This window comes from Thunnus maccoyii, chromosome 4, assembly GCF_910596095.1.
Source record: "Thunnus maccoyii chromosome 4, fThuMac1.1, whole genome shotgun sequence".
In the NCBI taxonomy this organism is placed as follows: Eukaryota; Metazoa; Chordata; class Actinopteri; order Scombriformes; family Scombridae; genus Thunnus; species Thunnus maccoyii.
The window spans coordinates 15,880,205-15,906,737 of NC_056536.1; the positions used below are offsets into that span (position 1 = coordinate 15,880,205).

The 26,533-nt window shown below is 40.2% G+C and overlaps 2 protein-coding genes across 3 annotated transcripts; both read right to left on the reverse strand.

Moving 5' to 3' along the window:
• Positions 1-641: 641 nt before the first annotated feature.
• Positions 642-14,216, reverse strand: mapk14a (mitogen-activated protein kinase 14a). Of its 2 annotated transcripts, none has more exons than XM_042408709.1 (12): positions 13,797-14,216; positions 10,863-10,992; positions 10,628-10,686; positions 6,882-6,993; positions 6,676-6,705; positions 6,265-6,312; positions 6,032-6,146; positions 5,864-5,935; positions 4,966-5,045; positions 2,758-2,836; positions 2,401-2,574; positions 642-2,282 (listed from the first exon to the last, which is right to left on the reverse strand). In XM_042408709.1, exons 1-12 carry the CDS (start codon positions 13,913-13,915, stop codon positions 2,218-2,220), a joined length of 1,083 nt encoding a protein of 360 aa, XP_042264643.1. In that variant the 5' UTR covers positions 13,916-14,216; the 3' UTR covers positions 642-2,217. The 2 variants fall into 2 exon arrangements, with proteins under 2 accessions (XP_042264643.1, XP_042264642.1); XM_042408708.1 differs by lacking the exon at positions 4,966-5,045 and adding an exon at positions 4,455-4,534 and having other exon boundaries at positions 13,797-14,215.
• Positions 14,217-15,246: 1,030 nt separating this feature from the next.
• Positions 15,247-26,193, reverse strand: elapor1 (endosome-lysosome associated apoptosis and autophagy regulator 1). The gene is made up of 22 exons (XM_042408989.1): positions 25,486-26,193; positions 23,612-23,732; positions 23,270-23,450; positions 23,025-23,172; positions 22,707-22,787; positions 22,463-22,568; positions 22,211-22,360; positions 21,830-21,918; positions 21,476-21,653; positions 20,936-21,064; positions 20,496-20,586; positions 20,261-20,366; positions 20,008-20,145; positions 18,785-19,048; positions 17,977-18,153; positions 17,738-17,888; positions 17,524-17,617; positions 17,210-17,311; positions 16,901-17,027; positions 16,336-16,514; positions 15,999-16,164; positions 15,247-15,917 (listed from the first exon to the last, which is right to left on the reverse strand). Exons 1-22 carry the CDS (start codon positions 25,570-25,572, stop codon positions 15,831-15,833), a joined length of 2,952 nt encoding a protein of 983 aa, XP_042264923.1. The 5' UTR covers positions 25,573-26,193; the 3' UTR covers positions 15,247-15,830.
• Between the last annotated feature and the right edge of the window lie 340 nt (positions 26,194-26,533).

Below are 26,533 nucleotides of genomic sequence, written 5' to 3' on the forward strand. Positions count from 1 at the left end.
TGAAAGAATAGGAATAAGCATCTGTAACTTCTGCTGAAATTAAATACAGAGATGATAAATTAAGATTATATCACAAACAAACTGTCAGATTGTGGTTTTGTTTGTTTGTTTTTTTACATAAAATCCACTTTAGAAACTAAAATGAGCCAACATACTCACAGTGATGCACACAGAAATGGGGGCTAGAGGGGGCAAATTCTTAAAATGCCTCCACCCACACCAGCATTAGCAAGGTCATAGTAATAGGGTCCATATTTGGAGCCTGACTTGATACTGGATCGTTACTAATTTGGAAGTTTAAACATTCAATAACATATTGTCTCGTGTTTATTTTTCTGACATAAATGAATAACAAACATTTTAGAAAGGATTACTTCAATTTGGTTATGAAGAAGTTGTGATCACGTACTGAGTAAGACATTTTACAGTTGAAAAATACACTTGTTATAAACTGTTTTGATGACAGTTTCTCTAAATAACCACAAAAACATAACTTTGGCCTTTCAGTCCTGCAATTTCCTGTGTCTTATCTGACAACATATATCTCAAAATGTATCTGTGATAAGGTAAAATCATCAGATAATACCTGTACTCTGGTCCATTAAACAGGGCAGGCTATATTGAGACAGGGTACTACGATGCAGAGCACAAACAGCATTATTTTATTTGCGTCATATGTTACAAAATTGTGGCTAAATAGGCATTTGACATTGGCAACTGACAATGTGACATTTAAGAGAAATAAATACAGGCAACACTGATTGGTCATTTAAAAACAGGACTATTGAACCAGAGAAAAAAATGCAGCGATGCCTCAGTGGACTCAAGGGCATCGATTAAACTGTTAATATTGTGACATTTTATCTCAATATAAACAGTTTTTGATATCATGTGAAATCACTGAAACTACTGATAAAGTCAAACATGCTGTTGAGGCAATAAAAAAAAAAAAAAAACGTGTCTCTTAAAAATAAGTCTTTATTTAGTTAAACAAAGGACTGAAGATAGTCGTTACTCTGCTGGACTGAAAATAGTTTAAGGGATCATTTGATTGTTGTTTATAAATACCACCTCCACAAAGTATAAATACATCTGAAATCCCTCTTTCACACATTTAAGCAGTATTTCTATTAGAGGTTTTAGCATGACACTTAAAATTCCTGTAAACACACTCTCGCAGACACACAAACTGATGAACATGCTAAAAGTGATTGCTTGATAAGATAACCACAAAAAAGTAATCACAAAGATTTCTTTTAAAAGTATGGCACAGATATTTACATATTTTTGAGCAGAGCACGTGTCACCATGAATATTATTTTTCCTATTTATGTGCCGTGTTGAACGGCACCGTCCTTTAAACAGCAGAGGCTCAGATTCTTCTGTGTAGCCAAAATATGTGTATAAGAGTCTTTCAGGACTTTTCGCTTTAGTCACTTATTCAGACACATCTCCTAATGTGGGAGTTAAACCTGACACAGCAACTAAACCAAATCAAAATAAAAATGTGTGATATCCTGTCGGTGAGCGCTTCAGTTCAGTGACGTCACAGAACAGGCACATTCTCAAATTGTCAAACATGTAAAAACAATAAAATCTACTTCTGTCACAGATATGAAACCCTTCAAAGTCAACTCTTTTTTTTAAATAAAGGAACAATAATGGTGATTAACTGGATCATTTTTACAAATACATGTGACCCAGTGCTATATGTGTTAGCTTGGCAGGGTGAGTGGTAGACTAGCATATTCCTTTTTTCAATTGATAGACACAAAAGCTTATTCATAAGTTACTCAATAGAAAATTTAAAACACAAAATAGCACAGCTATAGGTCCAGGTGTTTCAGCATCTCAGTGTCACAGTGATGAGTCATCAAAGTCTAAATTAAAAAAAAAAAAAAAAAAAAAATCTGATGAATATAAAATTATTTCAGCTATTGGAAAGAAGTGACCTTTTCCCAGCAACAGACCATCAACATTAGTGGTTCATAAATAAGAATAATAATCTCTTCCTTCCTCCGCGCTGGTAATGATCCCCTTACAAGAGCCAAACATGGAGAGCGTTGTCTCCATTAAATAAAGACTGACAAAGCTGCTGGTTGGCACTCTGATACGTATGTGTGTGTGTGTGTGTGTCTGAGAGTTTAACACTAATGCATATGAACGAGGTCGTTACAAATTGTCGGATGCCGGGGTCGATGTGTGTCGCACTTCTCATTACTCCATGTCATCCTCGTCAAAGATAGGTGGCTCAAAACTACACAACTCCTCGTAGGTTAATCCTGCAAGAAATGAGAAAATGTTATGAATTCAAACAGGTAAAAGGTTCCTTTTTTTCTGTTTCCATTGTTACAGTTTTATAATAAGTATTAGAGTTACTGTGTAGAAATAATGACATACGTTTCCACTCTTCAATCTCCAGCTCACGGCTCTCAAAGCTCTGGTCGTACGGGTCGGCCTCGGGCTCGTCATCTGGGTCATGGTACTGACAGAAGTACGGGTGGGCCAGAGCTTCGGCTGCTGTTATCCTCCTGTCTGTGTCCAGAACCAGCATTTTCTCCAGAAGGTCCACAGCTTCAAAACATGTAAACAGAGCTGAATCTCACACAGTCTACGATCCATGAAAACGTTAGAGTGTTACTCACAGTGGATAGCAAAAATATTAAAAGCTTTTAAAGACATTTAGAAATAATTACAGCTCAAAGGCCTTTCACCATACAGCTCCTGTTAAGAAAAGCCTGGTTTTTCTGGACTTACCTTGTGGGTTGGCACCAATGAACACATCAGCAAAATTTCTCTTGGGCATGTGAGGCAAGGAGCCGATGTAGTTCCTGGCCTGGAAAACACAAACGGAAAAACCAAATGTCAACTTCCTGAAAGCAGCAAGATGTCGCACACGTTCAGTCCTGCCCGTTTCATAATGTGCAATCATCATTTTATAGCTACATGAATGATTCACTGCTGCTCACTTATTACATTTCTGTCTCCAGATGTGACTATACTGCATCCCATAACCCTAAATGTATATTAATACTACCAAGAGTGTACTGTATATGTTGGTCTTAAAGCTTGGCCCCTCTGCAGTATACTTAACGCTCATTATTTAAGTTTGTGACAGATTTTACTTATTTTACTGGAAGAAGAAGCTGATTTTTAAGGGATAGAACGGTTTAAAATGATTTTAACCCATATTTTTTGTTACCAAGCACTCAAAGGTTGTTTCCTCCTGCACAACACTGATCAGTGCTGTTTGCAGTAAACAAGGACCTCCTGTGACAAGGCGTAGTCCTCGTTACTGATCACACGTGACTATTATGATCTATTAGACAGAAATTACCACATAAATAAAAATCACTTGATTTTTTTTAATGAGAATTATTAGTGAGGCACTTAAAGTTTAAGCTAAGTTTTTACATCTGTTTCAGTGTTTTTGACTGCCTGAACATACACAGCTGTTGTTGATAACAATGTGCAGCTTGCAGCAAGCGAGTGACATCCCTGATGTTGCCTAGCAACAGCAAGACGTCTTGGTGTTTGAAATCGGAGCTGCAGGGGGAAAAAAGCCGCTGTGGTGCAGCTTTGTTTTTTTTAAGATGTTTGGTTAAAACAGGTAAAATGTTTATGCTGCAAATGTTATTTTTAATAGTCAACTTCCATCAGAATAACAAATTCACAGATTTGCTTTGGAAAACTAAAAATGAGCCCCAAGTATTCAGCAAAAAAAAAAAAAAGACCCTATTGTCCTTTTGTTCTGTCTGAGCGAGGACTCTAATAACAAAAACACACGTATTTTATTAGTCATCATCTTCCTGACATGAAACTTCTCGGTATAACAGTGAAGTTTAGTTTGCAGACTTCTATCACTTGGAATGAAAAATTACATGTGAATTACACAAAGATGAGAGAAGCAAAGAAGCAAGTTTCAAGAAATGTGCGACAAAAAAACAAAGAAAAACCACAGAGGGAACACAAAAAGTGCTGTTAGTGCCGATTGTACCACCAACAGTAAGCCTCGATACTGCTCAGTGTGCAGGTTTAATTCTGTAATGCATTTACCACACGAGTTCAGGGCTGCTTGTGGCAATCGCATGCAGCAAACAAGCGTGTCAGACGCCACACAATTACTCAGATTAGACTAGAAGACAAAACTAAAACCTCAAAGGCTCCTTACATCACAGAGCAGTCGTCTTTAGAGCCTTTTGCTTTCATCAGAGTGGCTAATAACTCCTTGTTTGCTTCATCGCTTAAGACAATTTAATAACCAAAGATGAACTATAAATTGGATCTATTACTGCTTTTACCATTCTGTGAATGGATGTATGAAACACTGTCGACATGAACACGGTATACTGAGCTAAGAGCTGTGTTGCTTTAAGCGACGGTGAACTGCAGCAGGCCTGAGCGTCGTCCTGCTGCTCTGCTGTCTCTTAAAGAAAGCGACTGATCCTGCTCACCTCGTGGCTGGGCATCCTGCTTATTAGAGATGCTGGGGGCGTTCCTGTCAGACGCATTATCTGCTGTAGCTGGTTTATATCTATGAAGCTTGTGTCAAGGGGAGTATAGCGACAGAGCGGAGTTGGTTAAAAAAGCTGCTTCACAATCTGACACTCTAGATGCACGACAATGTTATGTTGAAAAGCAGACTCCGAGCTTTGAAGCCAGATGTGACAAAAAAAAAAAAAAATCAGTTAAGAGAGGGATTGTGAGATTTAGAGGACAGAAACAACAGTTTGCATTACAGTCAGTGAGCTAAATCAAAGGCAAACATTATTTTATTCACTCAGTTAAAGAGGCAGAAAGTCTTACACGTTATTACAAAACCCACAAAGCTCAAAGGTAGAAAACATGCTGTCAATTAGGTAAGCAGATACGTCAAAGTTGTTGCACAGCAGATTGGCGAGTTTGGAGCAGAAAACTGGTTAGACAGAGAAAAAAAAAAAACCTTGCATGACTTTGTGAACTCACAGACTCTGAAGATATTTTCATCAAGAGCTCGGGCCCTGGTGTTCCGACGAGCAGCATGATTAGCTTCAACTGATCAATGTCTACCAGCACAACGGTAAAGGAAGACCAGAAGCTGGACAAAGGGAGAACTTGTGATCTGACCTGTTAGTCTTTATCATCCGTGTGAAACTTTAGGAGCCATGTGTGATATTAAATTTATTTACTTTGTATTTCACACATGAGACATGTCAAAAGAGCAGACCTACACATACTGCACATCTGCACAGAGAAGAGCAGGAAAAAAAAAAAAAAAAGTCTCTGAATTGTGACCTGTGGAGGAATTTTATAATGACAGGAAAAAAAAAAAGAGTGGAGGCAGTGGACAGCCGTGTTTTGCATCTACTTACAAGCTCAGCCGTTAGTCTGAAAACACTGGCAGAGGGAGAGAAAGATAAACATAACTCTAAGCATAGACACTGCAGATTGATAGGCTCATAGAGAGACTGGCTGTGGTGCAGGCAGATGGACCCGAGCCAACGATGCATACTGACAGTGTAGGAAGAGTTGAAGCACGCCAGTGAAACGTTACAGTGAAATGGTATGTGTGAAGCCAGAGGGAAGTGTGGAAACAGGTATTAACTATGCTACACTTTTAATAAAAGGCCTCAGGCAGCACCGTTTGTTTGAAGAGGAAAGCAGAAAAGCAGGTTTTTATAAAGAGGACAGAAAAGAAGAAGCATTGCAGATCAAGTTCTGCTACTGTGCTGGTAAAAAAAACAACATGTAAGCATCATAAATCAGATCCATAACAATGTCACAGTCTGTTTAGCTTGTTTGATTTATTACGTAAATGGTGTTGTCAGAGTCTCACCAGCTAAAGGAGCTCTGTACATACTGGACACTCAAATGAAAAGGATACGGTCAGTACCAGGAAACAAAGTTCTTCCAGTGAGAAGTTCTGCCATTATACACCCCACTGACCAAATATCCACTGAAAGACAGAAAAGAACGACACAAAACATTAAAATTCATTTGTCAAAACAACTCTTCCGTGATGAAATATACAGGCAGAAAGCCAGGAAGCTACCTGTCATGTTGTAATGCATCCAGTTCAGCATGATCTCTGGGGCACGATACCAGCGAGTGGCCACGTAGCCGGTCATCTCATCATCGGTGTGCCGCGCCAAACCAAAGTCCAAAATCTGAGGGCGGTTTAAGTTAAAAAAAGAAGCGTTTGTTTGCAAAATACTCACATTTGCCGACTCCGGGCAGATTCTGCTGTTATTTTATGTTTTAAAATAACAGCACCAGTTCACTCACCTTCAGCTCACAGTCTTCATTCACTGCCAGGTTACTGGGTTTCAAATCCTGAAGGGAGGAAAATGTGAATTTGTGTAATTTTAGTATTAGCATAATTGTGGATATACAGTATATCTGTGTGTATGACCTTATTCTGGAGAAATATATCTTACTTTTCATGAATGAAACTATCTGTCCATTCTTAAGCAACATAAAAACATTACTTCATTAACAACATGCCAAATAAAAATCCTGTTTATCACATTCCTTCCCTTCGATGTTTGCACGAGCCCGACTCTGCCAAGTGGAAGCTGCCATAAACCCTGACACATACTTTTTTTTTTTTTTCCAAACTGGGTTAGGGACAAAGTGATATTTTCTATTTCATGGATGAGTTACAGCAGACAAAAAAAACCCCAACATGGCACTTACTCTATGAATGATGTCTGCTGAGTGGATATACTGGGGAGAGACGGAGGAGAACATAGGCATTAAATGACATCATCAGTTCAGATATGTACCGATTTACAGCGACGAAAAACATTCACTAACACCGCAGTACGATGTGAAAACTGTTTATAATAAAATAAACAAATGTGTCTAATTTGAGTGTTAGCAGAACAGTTTTATAACCTCACCTTTAACCCTCGGAGTATCTGGTATATGAGGAACTGCACGTGGTCATCTGTGAGTTTCTGACATTTCACTATGTTGTTGAGATCAGCCCCCATTAAATGAGTCACGAGATACCTGGCAATCAGAAAAGATGGCCGTCAATTTAATTGGACATGTATATCAGAGGGCATAACAATGTTTTCACACTTCATAAAATGCCAGATGGCTATAAATGAATGTGTTTGTGCTTCCAAACATTTTTTTTCCCAGAGTTGTTTGCAGTCAGAAACTAATTTCCCATATGGCAATATGAGCTTAAACCGGTTTAGCTGCTACTTCTTTTCTCTCCCACTTCTCTCCAGAGACACCGGCAGGCCAAGCCCTTCAACAAATGGAATGTCGTTTAACAACACACACGCAGATAAATGGGCTTAATGGGGCTGCATCAGTGGATAATTCAAATCTAATCCCAGAGCTGTTTAAAATGCCCAAACAGCACTTAGAAGAAGGCGAGAGCAGGATGCTACAGTGGCACTTTTGCAGCCAAAATACACGGAGCCATGTGCTGCTTCGTCAAGTCTGCCGCTCAGCAAATACCCGTTTTATGAATACTCTTCTATTCTCACACAGCGCACAGAGCGAGGCCTTAAAATAGCACCTGGTTGCGCTTGAACTTGTTCTCGGTGGCGCACAGGGACACACGGACACTCTCCAAAGTTCACCCGCCTTGGAAAAAAAAGGGATATAAATAGTGACCTCTGTTTTCCCCTCTCCTATAGAAACAGGAGCAAGGCTGCAGCTTTGAGGAGCCTTACCACAGCGTTGTGACTCAGACTGTATTTTTAGAGCTGAGGGGAACCACATTTACAGCACCTGCATGTCTGAGATGTTTCCCGGTTATCAAACTGCATGCAGAACATTCCCATGTTCCGGCGTATGTGGAGATAAAGAGAGCCATATCTGACATTAACAATATACAACCTGTGACTCAGCAGTCATATAGTGCAAGAAAAACTTCACAGAATGCATTTCTGTTTGCACACCGTCCACCTACACGCTCCCTCTTTTCCTTTCAGTCACGAGCTCAGTCTCGCGCACCGCCTATGAATGACCTTGTATTGCCTTCAGTCCTCCATGACATTATGCTAATCTGGGAGGAGGGAGGGGCACCTTAGCAGGACGGCAGCTCTCCATTTCAACAGCAAGCAGAGCCACCGCTGCTCAAAGTGTGAGAGAGTTAAAGCACACTTCTCTGCAAAGTAATGCTCAGATCTGGGATATTTAATGCCTTTCTGCAAAATGGAAAAGATATCAACCCTCGCTACAGCTCAATTTCATGTCAAATGTGAAAAGGTCACACAGCAGAGCAGCGCTGCACACTGTATGGCAGAGAGGGTATTCAGGGAGGAAGAGAGGCAACATTCAGCACATTACAGCCTTCTGCATCAGCTCCAGCTGTCAATGTCTGAAGATTTTTTCCACTCTGTGCATTAAAATGCCTCTTGTGTGATTTGACAGTGGACAGCTCTCAATACAGGCATGCAAGGACCTGAAAACCAACCAGAGCAGTCAGGAAGCCTTGACAGCATTTATGTAGTGCAGCTTGGATGCAGGGTTTTCTGAAACAAACACCACCTCTGCTAACATTATAAATTATTATACTTTTATGAAACTAGACATACCGCCTTGCAGTTGCATCCCTCCGCCAATCAATCAAGTTGCAGTTTACACGCATGTCTGTCCAGACTCATAATATTTGTAGTGAAGAGTTTGAAGGAATTTAATAAAAGCTTTCAAGTGTATTTTTGCAGAAATGGAAATGATAACTGTATGATTCCAGTGAATAATTTCCATTTAGAGAATGAATTCTTGAGTTATGGCCAAAAACATGTTTTGTGAGGTCACAGTGATGTCGACCTTTGACCACCAAAATCTTATCAGTTTGTCCTTCAGTCCAAGTGGACTTTTGTGCTAAATTTGAAGAAATTCCCTCCAGGCGTTCCTGAGATATAGGAGTTCACAAGAATGAGACAGACGGACAGACAGACAACCCAAAAACACAATACCTCCAGCCACGGCTGTCGCCGGCACGGAGGCATAATAAAACCCTGGATGACTGCCAGATTTGATATGTAATGCCTGGATTTCCATCATGTGAACCATCTCTGACAACCAGGAAACATGAAAGAACATTAATCTTTAGTTGGAAAAGACCGCAGGTACTCCTTCACAGGGCAAATACCTAAACGCCTAAACAATTTCCTCAGGGAAATTCATGGAATGCAGGCACTTCCCTGAATCACTCCCTAGTAATATTTAACTCTGTACTATTTATGGCCCCGTTTACACTTTGTATTAACTTGTGATCTGTACCTGGATGATGACATCTGATCCACGTACACCTGGTATGAAGAGGTGCTCTTATCATCTAGATTTTACCTACATTGTGAGCAGATCTCAACATGCAAATTAGCTAAGTGAGGCTGGCGGACTTGTCAACAAACACGACACGACCCAGAGCAAGAGCAGTAATGCTCTGGATTCACTTCTGCTTACAGGACAGGTTTACAATTTTGTGTCTGTCCCAAAATAAGAGTCAGGTGCCCAAATGAACATTGACATGTTTTTCTTGCTGTAAACATCTCTTCTATTCACACTGACCAGTAGATGACCCCTTCATAACGCACTGTTAATGTAACACATCCACATACAGATTATATAATGCAAAGTGTAAAAGGTGTATATGTGGTAAAAAAAAAAACTTCCCAGCACACATAAATGATCCGCAATTGCCAAACTACTTGAACAATGTTTTGAAATCCTCACTTAAGATGACAACACAAACAGCTACTGCAAGTCCTTCTCTCAGGCTGGATGACTGAGCTCAAATATGCATCGTTTTCTGTTTTACCTCTTATTCCGGTTTTTAATAGTTAAAAATAAATAAATAAATCAGAGAGCACTGTCGCCTCGCCTAAAATGGGAGTCCTGGGAGTTAACGTATTCATGTGGGTTTCCTCCCACACTGAATTACATGCATGTTAGGTATGAGAATAATCCTGCCAATACTGTTGACCAAGGCCTCAGATATGAAGTGGGTCCCTTGGGTGCCGCACTGCCCACTCCCCACCGCTCCAAAACATTTTGGCACGAGTCGAATATAGGAGAATCGTTTTCAATACAACAATGATTAAAGTACGACATCAAAAACGAGAGAAATGTGATTTCAAGTATTCAGTTGAGACACATTCTTATGTCGGGTGTCGACTGAAATTCGTTGTGATTCGATACAAGTCGCTCAGTGTGTAGAGAAGAGAAAGAGCCTGACATTCCACACACGACGGGGGAGGCAGCAGTCACGTCACTGTCTCGCTGTCCGCTTCCCATTTCTGATAACTTTCAACATCAACAAACAATAACTACATCTTTGCGAGCAGCTTGACTAGGTTTCACAAAGCCAGAAATCAGGAAACAAAAGAGGAGGAAGCTGGTGGTGAAATAATTCTCTGCAGCCGGAGAGTGAATAACTAACAGACTGGACAGTCTAAGAAATGTTCCAGTGAATGTAGTCTGTTGGCCCTCCTCCAGGTGTTTCCCAGACACCAGTGCCTTCTGCTGAGAAACTAACAGGCAGCAGTTTGTTGAGCACTGTTGTTTAATTATGCGCAAGTGTTGCTGAGGTCACACCCTGACCCCGAGCCAAAAGGTATTGTAGAGGAAAACTTGGGGAGTAAACATAATTATTCTAAAACAAACACATTCAACTTACACATCAGTGAATTCCTTCAGAGATGTAGCAGGACTAAAGACATCTAGGAGGCCGATCACCTGCAAAAAAACATCACAATCAAATTAGCAACACAAAGAACAAAGAGACATGTAAAGACTTTAATTTAAATATTTAAAAGAGCAAACATTCAGAGGCCTTGGATACACAAACAAACTTGTTTTTTTTTTAATGTCCATTTACCACGAGACAGGGGAAGAGAAACAAGTGGACTCACATTTTCATGTTTCATGTGCTTAAGCAACCGCAGCTCTCTGTATGTTCTCTTGGCATGAATGATGGACTGAAACGGCCGAGAAAGCTTCTTCACAGCAATCTTCAAGCCAGTCTTCATATCAAATGCAGAACTGTTAAAAAAAAAAAAAAAGTGGGGAAAAAATTTAAGCATAAAACTCTTCAATAATAAACAATACATTTGTAATCATTACTAATCTACACCCAACATTTTTTTAGCACCTACTGAACAAAAAGTGATCTAGTGAATGAACTTCAGAGAGGCAGGCATGTCATTTTTAGGCAGATGAGGGAAACTGTTTCACAATGCTGAGAATGGGCTGAGTTTGCTCTCAAAACCAAATTAGGTGCAGTAAGAGCTGCTGAAGGCCGAGGAAAGAGCGACATCAGCAGAAAATGTCATCTCTCAGCAGATTGGGAGCAGCCTCGCCTGCAGTTTGTTAGGCACTCTGAAGGCTCAATGTCTCCAATCCAAACACATCTCTTCCTCCTGCTCAGCTCACCTAAACATCATCACGGCCGCTCGACAGCCACCTGTGACTACTGCTGGGACTCAGAGACTAGAGCGCGCTGTGACCGGGCAGTGATATCACAAGCTGTTGAAGCCAAAATATCAAATATTTTCCATCCATAGCGGCCAGAACTAACGTCTATTTTTGTCAGAGTCTGAATACAAAACATGATGCACATGCGCCAAGCTAACATGCATATCTGTCGATAAAATATCCACAGGAATGGCGGTTCCTAATTATTGGCTATAAAACTGAATGGAAAATCTAAAGAAAAGACAACAAACATGCATTCCAGAGAGAGGAACTTAAGTATGGAAGTAGAAAAAGAGGCATCAAGGCCTCTGGCTGATTTACGTCAGTGACGACATTTTAATAAACTATGAAGCTGCACAGATCGACTGCTTTGATGGCGTCAAACCTTTTACTACTTTGATATTTCAGTATGGATAATATTAGAGCTGCAACAATTAGCTGATTAATCGATTAGTTGCCAACTATCAGATTATTCTGCAACTATTTTGATAATCAAATAATTGTTTTGAGTATTTTTTTAAAGGAGAAAATTTCCCAATTCTCTGATTCCAGCTTCTCACATGTGAGTATTTTCTGGTTTCTTTAGTCTTCTGTGATAATAAACTGAATATCTTTGGGTTGTGGATAAAACAAGAGATTTGAAGATGTCACCTTCGGCTTTAGGAAACAAGGATTGACATTTTTTAACCATTTTCTGACATTTTATATGACTAATCGCGAAAATAATCAACAGATCAATCGATCATGAAAATAATCTTTAGTTGCTGCCTTTGATAATATTAGCTGATATCAAATATGAGTCAATTTGTGATCAATAAAACTAAATGTGATCATTAGTGTTTTTGATATACTGGATTTTCAGACTGTGCAGTTAAAGTATAAATAAACTGATCAGAGATTCACAGTAAACTTCAAGCTGAGTCCATCATGTAAACACTGATAATATAAGACAGTGTGTTGGTTTGGAAAAAAAACAATTACAGTCTGGTGAGCTGCCGGTAATCTGACCAGCAACAGATTATCTTATTGCCCAGCAACAGCACAGCTGTCCGCTTCCATTTGCAAAACAAACATCTGCCCACTAAACCAAGTGCACCGCTGACAATGTTGTGTCCTAGATAGCATCAGCACAACCTGTTAAATCACCAGCGTCCCTCCAGTGAAAGTTTACCCTTTTGCCACCAAGCAGCATCAAGGAAATCCACCTCACCATTAAGATCCTCTAAAAAGACACACGAAACAAATCATCTGCACTCGAAATGTGAATTCAACTGTGCTACTGATTTGTTTATTACTGAGGCACCGCCTAAAAGATGTGTAGTTATAGAGTTTAACACTATGTTTTCCTCGGGACTGGAAATGGAAAATACATTGCTAATATCTATGTGTTGATAATAAAAGTTGAAAAGTTGTCCTTTTGTGATCTTATTGGTTATATTGCAGTTAAGTCAATTATTTTTTACAATTAATAGATGGTTTGTTTAGTCTATAAACTGTGAGAAAACCAATCAGAAACTGTAAGATATTCCTTTTACCATAAGATGGAAAACCACAAATCTTGACTAGACAAGCTGAAACCGAGTAATTTTCCTTAAAAAATTATGATTTTGCTTGTCAAATTGATTCAGCACACATCTAGATTCATACAGCTTCTCTTAGATGAGTAGAAAAAACTAAATGAACTACTCATATCAAACCACCAGTGGCATAAATATCATCGAAAGCAAGTTAAGAGTCAAATATTTGTAATATTTGTTCTTCAGATCTTTCCAAAACAACAACAACAACACCAACAACAACAGGAGCAGCAGCAACATGCAACAGTATCGGATTATCTCATCCTCATTTATTCTAATTACACCACAGCGTTGGTGGAGTTCACACTAATAATGTGAGTTAAATCTCTACTTCTTAAGAATAAACCTCTGGCAGCAGAATATGTCACCTCAGATTGATGAGAACCGGTAATAATGAGTCATTTATGTGACCGTAACAAGCCCACTTAGAGCAGATAGAAAAAGAGTCCCAAACTCTTCGCTACTTGTTCAGTAGTTCAGCGTTACTGTGCAGTTTCTTGCAGCAGAGCTGAAGTGAACATATAAGAAGCTGAGTAGGCTAATTACAGGTTTTATAAGTGGATAAGAGGAGATAGACGACAAGTTAACAGGGTTTATTGTTGTTAAAGTGAACATCGTGGCTCCACCTTGCTAGCCAGCAGTCTGGACAAGCTAACCTAACTTTAGCATCTGCAGCGCAGGCCTCGTCTAAATGAATGGGAGTTAAGTTAGGTGACAAGGCTGCACACACACACACACACACACACACTAACACACACTAACATACACAACATAATAACACAAAAGGTGGTTTACCAGACGGATCCGTAGGCACCAGAGCCGACCGGAGACAGGTTTTGGTACTGTTCTGGGACTTCCCATATCGTCTTGTTGACCTCCTGCCGGTAAAACTTGGGTCTTTCTTTCTGCGACATTCCTGCAGAACCGACAGCCGACCACCGACCTGACTTTCTGCTCTGAGGTGGTTCTCCGAGCCGTGCAGTCGGAGTTCAACTTTCCCCGAGTTACACACAAATAAAAGGATAAGCTAGATGAAATGTTTCTTGTCGTTGGACAACTTTATATGATGTGAAGTTACGGCCCTGCCTTATTGCGAAATGTTGCAGAAATCCCCCGTCTACTGCATGCACGCTTTTAAAAACCTTCACGGTGTTTGTCCCTCGCTCCGCTTGCGTTCAGACAGCTCCCGAGATTTCACCCCGCTTACTTGCAACACGCCTCAAAGTCTCGCGAGAACAAAAAAGTAGAAATGGGACAGACAGCCGAGGATAGAAACTGAAACTCGCGCTGCTTTCAGGTGCTAAACAAAAAGTAGGAAATGAGACAACTCCTCAACTCGGGAGTCAAACTCGTGGAGTTTAACGACCAATAACATAAAATCTATATATTTGATTGAATATAAGAATGTAAACATGATGAATGATAGAGAATCATAGAGAAAGGCATTTACCACAGTATCATTTAAACCGCCCATCTATGTTTAAATTAATTTTATGGCAATCAGATAAGCCAAAAGTTATTTGTAAATTAGGTGCCTTTTTGAAAAATATACTTCTATAGTTTAAGTAACATTTGTTGTACTTTAGCCATGCAGTGTGATGTTGTTTTGTTATTATTGTATGTTCTGTTTATGCTCCATATCAGCGTAATCGTGGTCTTGAGACAAATAAATGAAAATGAAATGAAAAAAATGCAGAAGTACGCAACAAAAAGTTAAAAAGAAATGAACCACTTTTACCAACTACAACAGTATAATGTTGCTTACAGATTAATGCATCAGTGCTAACAATCCAATAACATACAATTTAAAATAAAACTGACATTCTGCGGCATTATAACTACTTCATATACTAAATATACATATACTACATACTTCATATGCTTCATATATTATCAAGTAGTTAATCTATGGTATCATATTATAACATGTTTTATAACCTGATCATGTGTTTTATATGTAAAATCTAAAACCTCTAAGTAACATGTGCTTACAGCTGTCAGATGACTAGTGAAGTACAATGTACTATTTTATGCTGAACTGTAGTCGGGTACAATACTGAAGTAGCAGAAAAAAATAAGTACTCGAGAAAGTGTTGAGATACTTGTACAAGGATACCAAAACTGCACAGTATGGAATAAATGTATGTAGTTTGTTTTACCAAGATGTGATATTTAAGATGTGTGTTGTGGACAAAATAATTTAATTCTTCCTTGTAAAAACTGAAGAAAAGCTTTGGAGGCCAAGTCCAATTAATACATTTGTTGCTTTTTTTATTGTAGAAAACGTCTTTACATCAAAGCAAGATTATATCATAATGTTGGGTGCAGCCGAAAAGATAATCAAAAGCTCACATATTCACATATTACCAAATAACATTATAGGACTGAACAGATGATTTAGGTCTAATACAAAAACAGAACAGCATAATAAAAACAAAAAAGGACAAAAGAAAAAACTGAAATACACACTCACAGTTTCTACTGATGTATAAAGTTTTAAACATCTATAAAAAGTGTAACTTTATCCAGTTTGTTTTGTAGATCATTTTTGAAAGACACCCTGCGCTCTGAAAATACAGCATATCCCCAATATGGAGACTTTGTATTTAATTATTAGGTTTGGCAACCTAAAATATGACAAATAATATAGAATAAAAACATCAGTCTTTACATGATCTTAAAGCTCCCTTAGTGAGCCTCATCTTCAGTACAGCCTGTCTCTGTTTCCTGTGACTGCATGGAGACATCCTGCTGCAATGATGTCAAACTGTTTATCTAATTTAACACTTCCTGCTGCACTCTGATAGGAGGGTCTGTTCATTCTGATATTTAAGCATCATCTGAGTCTTCCTCCTCTCTCTGCTGGCGTGAAGATGACGACTTAAGTGGAACTGAGTCAAATCCATCCGATGTCCTCTGAAAACACATCGATAACGACATGAAGCATGAAAAGTTGCCTTATAGCTGTGTGTGCGTCCAGACGGAAGAGTCACTGACCTCTCGTGAGAAGGACTTCATTTTGGTGAAGAAGGATTTCTTGGTGAGGTCCATGATGTCGTCCTCTGCATCTTCTCCCTCCATTATTGCACAGCTGTCCGCAGTGGGCAGCTCACACTCTTTACCCCCCGAGCTCATCATCAGCTTGGAGTATTTATATTGCAACCTGCAGATGAAGGATGGTAGGAATGAGATGTTGTCAATGAAGGTTTCTGTTTCTTTTGGTTTGGGAATTTTCATACTATAAGCTTAAGTTTTAGCTTTAATCTCGGTTACTAGTGTGATATATCAGTGCTTAAGGAAACACTAAAGGTAACGTGAAGCTCAGTAGTCTCACTTGCGCGTCTTCTTCCAGAAATAGCAGCTGATACTGACGAGCAGCACAGCAGCGATCGCTCCTGTAGAAACACCAAACTTGAGCCAGAAATCCAGAGTCACACAAGCACTGACTTTTTGAGCTGGTAGAGACTCTCCTCCGAAACACTGCAACGGCTGCTGCCACACGTAGGTGGTTCTCTGAAACACACAAATAGTTATATTTACCTTGTTAACATGAAACCTAAGGTGTCTAGTATTTCCCTTAAATGTCTCCATAACAGTTAGATAGAACATCATGTATCTGCTTGTTGCTTCACTGTATCTATGCTTCCAGCACCTTAAGTCAAATATTCAATTGCAAGAAGCCAGTTTTTGTGACTAAATTAACACATGAAATGGAAAATTCACAACTTCTTGTACATCATCTTATACGTATTTTCCTGTTATCCGGAAATTAACCACCATAATTGGTATTTTCGGAAATGTTAAGATTTTTTTTGTCCTCACAACACAAGTCTCTGAAGGACCTGTGACGGATCTGCGGGGTTGAGGAGGTAAAATGTTTTTTGCCTGTGCAGCGTTACCTGTATTCCCTGGATGCAAGCACTGACAATCTCCCTGTAGTGGTTTTTGGTGCAGAGTGGACATGCATGCTGGCTCTGCCACAGAAAGTGGAAAGTACAACCATCACATGTCCCCTCTGAACAGTTACTGTGGAGGAAAACCAGATAAGAGAGATGATTTCAAGCTGTATGTGATAAAAAAAAAAATCTCCACAGTTCAGCTTCAGAGAGCCAAATATGGTTGTTGTAATACAACATGTGTACATTCAAATGTTTTCTGAATGATCAGAAGTTGAGCTTGGTCACAGTGTAGGGTTAGGGTGAAGATACCTTGGCAGTGTGATGTGGTCTTTAACAGTCACTGTGGGATTACATCTCAGTCTGATGGTGCCTGACCTGCCTCGTTTACAAGCCTGAGTTGTCTCTCTAGACCTGGAAACATCACAGACACGAGGAGAATAAAGATCTTCAGGTCCAACATGTGATACACTTTAAGACTAGTGTTGATTCTCTTTTACATTTCATAAATAAACAAGTGATCAAACTTCCAGCATCACATATTTACAATTAAAATATGTAGTCAAAAGCACCACAATGGCTGAATGAAACAAACAAATGAAATGAAAGTGTGTGATCTTACTTACTTATAATAGAATATGACGTCTGGCAGGCCGGACGCAGCGGGGAACAGCCATTTTGGAGAGGTGATGCCACTCAGGGTCGTGTCAGTGGTTACACCTTCAGAACGAGAAGACATGTAGCATATTTATCTGATATAAAACATGCAACGTATCCTCTAATAGAATAAAAGAGTATCCTCCATTTACAGCACTGGATGCCTCAGTAATCGGTTCATACCAATGAGTTGGTCACCAATCAGGAAAGGCTGTGAAGACACCACGCTCTGACTCCTGATGTCAGAGGGAACCACAGTGGACTGGCAGACGTAACCTCTGACCTCTCTCCCGTTCTCCGTGACATTGTCCACACAGGTAGCCGGCACTCGACCCTGCAAGAGAAACACAGCAGGGGTTAAAATGCACAGTCAAGCTAAATTTTTTACAAAAAGAGAAGTCATCAAGATCACAGCTTCTCACCTCTTTCCCACACAGACCCACGTTAAAGCGATGGAAATATCGCAGGCCTTTGTTTGTGAAGCGGGGGCTGCTGTGGAAGCCCGTGACGTTGGCCAGAGGAGAGAAGTCATAGTGCAGCAGAGCTCCTCCGCTGGTGTGCACATCCACCGTACAGTCACTGAGACAAGTCGTGTAGGCCTGGAGGATGGAGACGTGTCAGGGTGGCAAAACATTTGACACATCTCTCAATATAGCGCAGACGACAACATCACCACCCACTATGACTTCAACAGTAAATACAAAGTAGAATTAACACCTTTCTTAATGTGGCAACAAAAACTAAAAATGTATGAGCTTCTTAAAAGTAGAATTTATGACAGAGATGTTTTGTGCTGGGGTGCAGTAGATTGTACAAGTCCAAATTCCTCGAGCCAACCCAAACCATATGATAGATAAATTTTCAACTTTCTTATTTAATTTTGTCACACTTTCTTTATTTGTTTAACTACACAACTATATTTTCTGTAACAGTTTTCTCCCGCATTTTTTTTAAAGCCCTCTGCACATTGCCAGGAATTTAATTTCATTTAATTTTTTCCACTTTAACAGTTAAATGTAGAGAGATAGAGTCTAAAATTATGAAAATCTGCCCTTAAAAACCCCACAGTGTGTTATTTGTGAGATTTTGTAGATAATAAACTTTCAGGTCAACGCCCAAAACACTGAGGACATGAACTTGGTGTCCTGTTTACATTTATGCATTGATAGATTTAGATAGATTTATTATGCATCAACAGTTTTTCAGTTGGCAGGATTTCGCTCTCCGTACCTTGTTTCTCTTTGTGTTCGGGCCGCACTGAACACAAGCGGCCTCTCCGACAGGCAGCTCAGCTCTGATGAAGGTGTTTGGCGGGCAGCTCTTACACACTCCTGTCTCGCTGACCATGTAGTGTCCCTGTGGGCAGGGAACACAGGCGGAGCTGGCTGTGGCTGACCTCAGGGCGCAGTGGCGACACTGAGAGGCCACACCTCCAATCACATTGGTGATGTGGATGGAGTAGATTTTTGCAGCATCAGCACTGTATTTCCTCTCCTGACGGAAGAGAGACATTAGTTATCATTCACCATCTGTGTCGCTCCACATGCAGTGAAGCTTAAAAGAGCTTTTGAAGTCCTTCTTTTATTTCCTACTAATTTCTCATGGAGTACAAAAGTAGTGTTCTTTTATAAATCATCCTGTTTTTCCTCATAGCACACAGCTCCAGACTGCCCTCTGGAGTTCAGAGCAATAACTGGGGGTCAAACACATCATCCTCTGTCAGTGTGAAAACACTCAACCAGTCAGCCAAAGCAAACATGATTAGTCTGTCATAACAAATTCTAGCGATGATTTTAAATATTTACAGCCATTATCTGCAAGTGTTAACTGCTAAATTAGGCGTTTCATTTGCAATTCCTCATTTATAATATAAATGATCATAAAAACCTGTAAAAGACCACAGATAATGTGAATTCGCCATTTTGTTTCTATGGTTAACATTTCTGGCTTCTTCTAAAATCTGATTTTGGTTCTTAAAATGTTGTTTTTACATTTACTATCAGCGATTATCAGCAGGTTTTCACCCTGATGAGGTGCAGCAAAAAACACTGAGACATAAAGAGGGAATTAAGAAATCACATTGTACATTAAAACTTAAAAAAGAGAAAAGAAAAAGAAGAAACAATGTGAGAGACAAGAATATAAGAGTATATATGCATAAAAAAAAGTGTACAAATCAATAAATATAAAGCTATAAGATCAAGAGAACTTCACTATGTTTGACTGCTGTCGACTTTGCTTTGGCTGTATTTGAATAACATTAATTCCACTGAACCATCAAGCTGCATCCTGGATGTGTAAGTCAAGTATGAAGAAAAGAATGAATGACTTGAAAACAATGTAATGCATGACTTGTAATAAAGATAAATAATAAAGATATTCAAAGGCTGAAGGGGTGAAACCGTTGGGAGGTTGCAGATGAAGAGTGATAACTGAGTTGTTGTGTTTCTCACCATAGAAAACTCTTCGGTTCGTTGAAATGTCCAGGTGAAGCTGACGGTGCTGTTGTTCTGAATCAAGTAGGAGTACGACTGTTTCCTGCTGCTGCCTTTCCACTGCTCCACCACCTCGTTATTCCACTCATTATAACCCTGCAGAGAAATACATTCACCTCATGCGCTCACACTGATATCAAGCTTCACGTTTTTATATGTTTTCATCCTGAAACATACACGTGACAACGACAGTTGAAATATTTTCCCTCACCGCCAGGAAGAAAAACTTGCAGTCAGCTGAACACGTGGTCTCAAAGACGAAGGTGATGCGAGACTGTTCGCTCCTTTCGCTGTCTTTTGCCATCGACTGAGGCAGCCTGTGGAGACACATGACATTTCATCAAACCACATAAATAACATCCCATTTGAACCCAATTTAGGACATAGTGTAAATATATAAAGAGATGTTTATGTGTAATTCCTTTGAGAGAAATGTTTGACTTCACCTGTATCCAGGGACATTGAGCGTCAGCATCAGATAGTCTGTGTCCTGATCCCCGGGGGTGGTGTAGGTGTACTCTCCAGCCACCTCCCAAGCTGTCATTACAAATGGGAAAAACACAGTATTATACTCCTCTACATGCTATTATTACCACCATTACAGACACATATACAATCTTTCAAGCATCCGTGCATCAAAAATAAAGATTAAAAGTATAAGTTAGTAAAACTATTATAACTAATGCTGTGGCTGTTTAAGTTCATTCTTGACCATGGACAGAGTCATTGTAATGCTATTTGTGCTATCCTTCAATCTCGGGCTATTTTGGCTAATTATTTTGACTGTGATGATTATCATTTCTTATCTGAGTTTATTATAATAAATTGCTTTCATATCTTCTTTATCCTTCACTGTGCTGACTAACATTTTGATGAAAACGCTCACCCGTGCTGTGGTCGGTGTCGCCAAACTCTCGGCGGAAGACGGAGCTCTTCATGTTGCTCGGCATCGTGTTCCACCATTTGTACTCAAAACCCACCACCGGTTCTGTGCCAACAGGACACTTGGAACAAGCTGTGAGTAAATAATGCGTCATTATGTCAGTGTGATGGCGCAGTAAGGTGTAAATCATGATTGCAATGTGATTTCTTTGCACTAGTGTCAGTTTACAGTTTTTACCAGATTTACATGGCTTTGCTGAATATTAGTCACTGTACAGTAAGTTTCTATAATTTATGTCTGGACTGGATCAAAGTTTCATATACTTTTATAAATCTGCAGTCAAGAAATCTGATCACTTTTGCTTTTTACAACAACAACAACAACTTTACTGCCACAAAGTTACTGTGGAAACTGCTGCTGGATCCTTTTAGAACAAAGTTTAGCTTTTGATAAAATCTGTTGAGCATCAAATAATCAACATCTTTGGTAAGTACATACAGTATGTACGTCACTGCAAAAATAAGCAGTGTACTGATTCTGCACCTGTTCCATTTGAGTAGGAACCGACGGCGCAGGGTTCACAAGTGGAGGAGTTGGTGACAAAGAATCCCGGGTTACATGGCGGACAAGTTTGCTTCTCTCCTGATGCTGGCAGCTTTACCGCTCCTTTAACGGCCTCGCTGCAGATCTTGGGCTCGATCCACTTGTACATGAGCTGGGTCTGAGACACACAGACATGAATACATGAAAGAGGCCACCGACGGCTGTGTGACAAACACAATCAACCCCAGACAATTTATATGTAAGGAAACCTAATAGTTGCAGCAGATGGTTGCTGCTTCGATGCTGCATTCACTTCTACTGAACCTGCTCCACTTGTCTTTTTTTCTACGGTACCTTTCTCTCAGAGTCACATGGAGTGTGGGTGTAGAAGTAGTCACTGTTTGTACACGCAGGTCTCGCTTTGCAGCTCCCTGAACCAGCCTCTGCAAAAAATAGAGACCAGGCGAGAGGAAACAGCCGGCGGGGACGAGGGAGAACACACAGCTCACATTAAGATCCAGTGATAAGACAAACCTCACACACTGTGTAACCACTTAAGCAGTAAACGCAGTATTTGCATGCAGATTACTTTGCCTGTGTGTGTGTGTGTGTGTGCGCAGACATGCAAATACGTAGTTGTAAGTTTAGAAATATCTACTACAATTACATCAGGTTAAAGGTCAGCGATATGACCGTCCTTTGTGGACAGAGCGTTAGAAATGTAAACATGCATACCTGCATATTTGTCTGGATCACACTGATGGCAAACAGTGGCACCCTTGTTGGAATAGGAATCAACAGGGCAGGGGGCACAGCGGGCAGATCCTGGATTTGCACTGTAGGTGCCGGGTTTACAATGGAAACACTCTGATGTGTAGGCCACCCCTGGAGGAAAACCATCAATCAACTTGTAATCATTAACAGAGAAAAAGCAGTTGAGGAGGGAACAAGCTACTGTCGTCAAAGACACTTGAGGCTATAATCTACCTGAGATGGCGACGTTTCTTAACAGCACAGGTTTGACAGCGCTGCCCTGTAGAACGTACGCAGTAGTTCTCCAATACAGCACGTTGTTGCCGCTGTTCAACTTAACCTGCGCAGGATTGATGTGAAAATGAGAAAAAAGCAAAAGAGATAAGAGAGGAGCACAGACAAAATGAAAATCTTCCAGCAAATGACAATCAGATACCAGTCTGGTGTCATGAATCGCTACAGCTACACATGGACAAACCCTGTATTGGCTCCACTTGCTCTCAGAGATCTTCATCCCTCGGCTTTCAGTGTCGGTAGATTGGCACTGGTCATTCTGTACCTAAAGGAGGGTGAAAAATAAACCACAGGTTACCAAATATTCCCCCTAAAACAGCCTATTTGTCAGCAACAGTCACGTAAAAACACTAACAACCGGGCGCCTTGGGGTGAAGACACTAACCATGAACCACAACGTTGCCAATTCAAGTCCAACCAGGGACCTTTGTTGCCTTTCATTTCCTGTCATCTCTAATGAGGATATACAATGCCGAGAAAATATAAAGAAAATACTACTTACATAAAACTCAAAGTAGATGCTGTAATCAGGGTAGAAATATTCAAAGGAGACAGTTCCAGGCTCCTTCAGGTTCACGGCGTAGGACAGCGTAGCAGTGCACTCATCTGTATTTGAGGCTACGTAATCACCCTTTGGTGTCCAGGTGGAGCTAGAAAAACATCAGCAGATATTTGATCAATTAAAGAAGCCAAAACACATTAAATAAATTGTAATTTCAAAATAAAGCGAGTGAGGCTTATACTCACTTGGAGCAGTCTGTGTGGGCGTCACCATCATTAGTGTTCACCCCGTGGGTGACAAAACCTATCGGCAGGTTGTCCCACTCATCAAAGGCCACGCCGGTGCCCAGAGAGTAGGTGCCTGCAGCGCACTTCTGGCACTGCTGAGACTGCATGTTGAGGAACTCCCCTTCACTGCAGGAGAACGCTACAAGAGGAAAAGAACAAGAACAGGCAAAGTGCGCACATTAGAGAGGCGTCATGGAGAACATGGCAGTGAAGAGACAGATTCTATTATTTATACAATAAAGCTGCAATACAGACTGAGGGCTTGCAGAAGATGTATATAATGAGATATAAGAGACTCACTGCATCGAGTGCCTTTGACTGGATCTGGGAGGCCAGTGCACGTTTCAGGTTTGTTGGGAACCGCCACCCTCCATCGAGACCCGAGTACGTCACACGCTGTGTACTCAAAGTGATAATCTGACTGCAGGGACAAAACACAGGTGTGAGTTTCACACAGCTGAAACACACTTTATACGCACACCATATGCTCTCTGAATTAAATGATATTGGTATATAAAGATGCAAGTCAGCATGCGTGTGAAAAAGGAAATCAGGCTGCTATTAAAAAAGAAATTAAATTTATACTTCTGGAATTTTTCCCAAAACCAGACCAGCCTCTTTATCAAATAAAAGCTAAGGCTAATATTTGCCCAGCAAGTCGTCACTCCTGTTGTTTTAATCTCGTTCATCAAGGATGTGCTGCAGCTCTGCGCCTTGAGGGTTTATTTATTTAGCCGAGGGGAGAAATGCTGATTCGTCCAACCCTTTTGTAAACAGTGTTGTCGCAGGATTTTACAATTATGCAGAGACAGCAGGAGCTCAGGTGCTCAGCTTTGGCTGTTATTGTCTGTCAGGCTTTGACGCCTTTTCCAGACACTTACAGCAGGTGACTGACAAACACCATCCCGCCCTTAATGATGTTATTTGGGATGTGACACAAAGTTAATGGTCATCTTGTTGATTTTACTCTTCCTGAAACAAGTCATGAATACTGAGCAAGCAGACAGTTTAATCTGGAGATTTGGTAATTGGTCAACAGAAGGCTCTAATATTCCGGGGAAGGTCACTCAACAGACTAATTCAAGCCCACACACAGCCTCGTGGGATTAATAGTTAACAGAAACACACCAGCAGCAGCAGCTGCGAGTGTTCCTCTGAGTCTGTGTTTTCCATTACAGCTGCTACATTAGCTGTGGTTTAGGATATCAGATGATGGGTTTGGGTGGGAGGATCTGATGTAAAAATGCATCAAACTGGAGGATGCGCTGCAGCCTAATGGCTTTTTTAAACAAACATGAGGAAACCAAGGCAACGGGACATCATGACCATGGTGCCTCATGGTCGATGTACAAACTCACCTGGTGAAGGTAGCTGCTAGCAGAGCTCCTTCCACAAATGTATAATCTCACTAAGCCTACAGGTCTCTGGTCCTAACTTTCCTTTACATATCTTAATTCCACACACACTGCGCTGATGTGCAAAGTATGCTGATAAAAAAGAAGTATTTTGACTGTTATCAAACGACACTGTTGTTATGCAAAATTGAAAACAGAAAGACGAGGAGAGCAGACGACGTAACATATGGAAGTTCTGGTAAAACAAGTGTACAACAACCACAACAACAGGGAAATGAGCAGGACTGAGTGACTAATGTAAGAAAACACTGGCAAGGAAACATATGTTCATTTCTCAAACACAATATGTGGAGGAGGCCACAGGGTGTCAACAGCCCTGCTAAAACAAATGCTGTTGCATTGTGCCAATTAAAAACACCAAACAGAAAATACAGTTTATTTCAATATTTGTATTTAATTTTAAAGCTGATCCAGCAAAAATACAGATTTAGAACACGGCCCTTTATTATCAGACATATGTGTAGTTGGGTGAAGCTGTTTTATAGGTCAACTAACTTTAAAAACCTTCAGAAATGTTGCATCCAATAATCAATATTTTGGTGTTCAGGTACATAAAGTCCACATCTCTTTGCATTTCAGAGCTGCAATTTTGATATTTTGCAGAATTTCTCATCTATAACTTCCTATAAGACTACATACATTTAAGTTAAATGCACATGAATGCAATTTTTATTATAGGAACAGTTGACACTTATGAGTAATTTTAGCTTTGAATGGGTTGTTACTCATAATGTCGCTAACAATGACGAATTTTCTCACCTCTTTGCACATCGGCAGATCCGCAGATGTCTGTGCTAAAAGCAGCCACAGTATAAGGTGGCTCGGGTTTACCGGGCCTCGCTGCATCGTCGTGTCCTGTCAGTGCTGAAGTGATGCGGATCTAGGAGCGCAGGTTGACCTGCGCCCTCAGGTGAGGCGAGAGGCGCGGCTTGCCTCTGGACGGTGAGCAAATACTGGCAGGTGATTGGCTCTGGTCCCTGTTTTCACTATGAATCATCACTTAACGTCTCAGTATTAAACAACAACACAGCAGCCTGCTGCTGATATTATGTGGAAATTCTGTGCAGCAGTGAGCTGTTATCAACTATCGTCCACAGGAAATAATCACACTCGCACCAATCACACTTCAGCAACTGATGGCTAATAAAGTGGTGGTTTGAAAAACAGTTTGTTTTTCAAGATAGTGAAATTTCGAGATTTTCACTGGTCAAAATAGCAGTTAGATGTGGGAAAACAACTTTTGGAAACACCTTTGGTTTAATATAACAGCTTCCAACTCAATTTATCAATTCAATTACAATTCAAAAGGTTTTATTGACATGAAGGTTTCAAGAACAATGTTGCCAAGGTATCAAAGTCCAGTTTGTCTAAATATTTGAACAGAACGCCAGAACACAATAACACAACATTACGATTGATACACAGTATTTGTGTGTCTCAGGTTGTGGCGTGTTGATATTGGGCAGTAAGATATGTCCCGTCTCCTTCTCCTGGGAGTATTTTTTTAATTTTTTAGAGCTCATGAAGCTCCTTTTGAATCTGAAATTTTAGACTTTAACTCGTAAAGTAAATGTTCCTTATTTCACTAAATGTTTTACAGTGTAGGAAGACATTATCTCTGTCTCAGCCTCACCTGGTGACCACATATTCTGTTTTCATTCATTTTTTGTGTGGTCACTGAGTCTGTAACTGGTTAGGATCTGTCTCTGCTTTCTATCTCTGACAATTCATAATCTCTTTTTAGGGCCAGACAAAATACTTATCTACTATTGCTCTGAGTTTCTTCTCTCCAGTGTTTCACATAGGG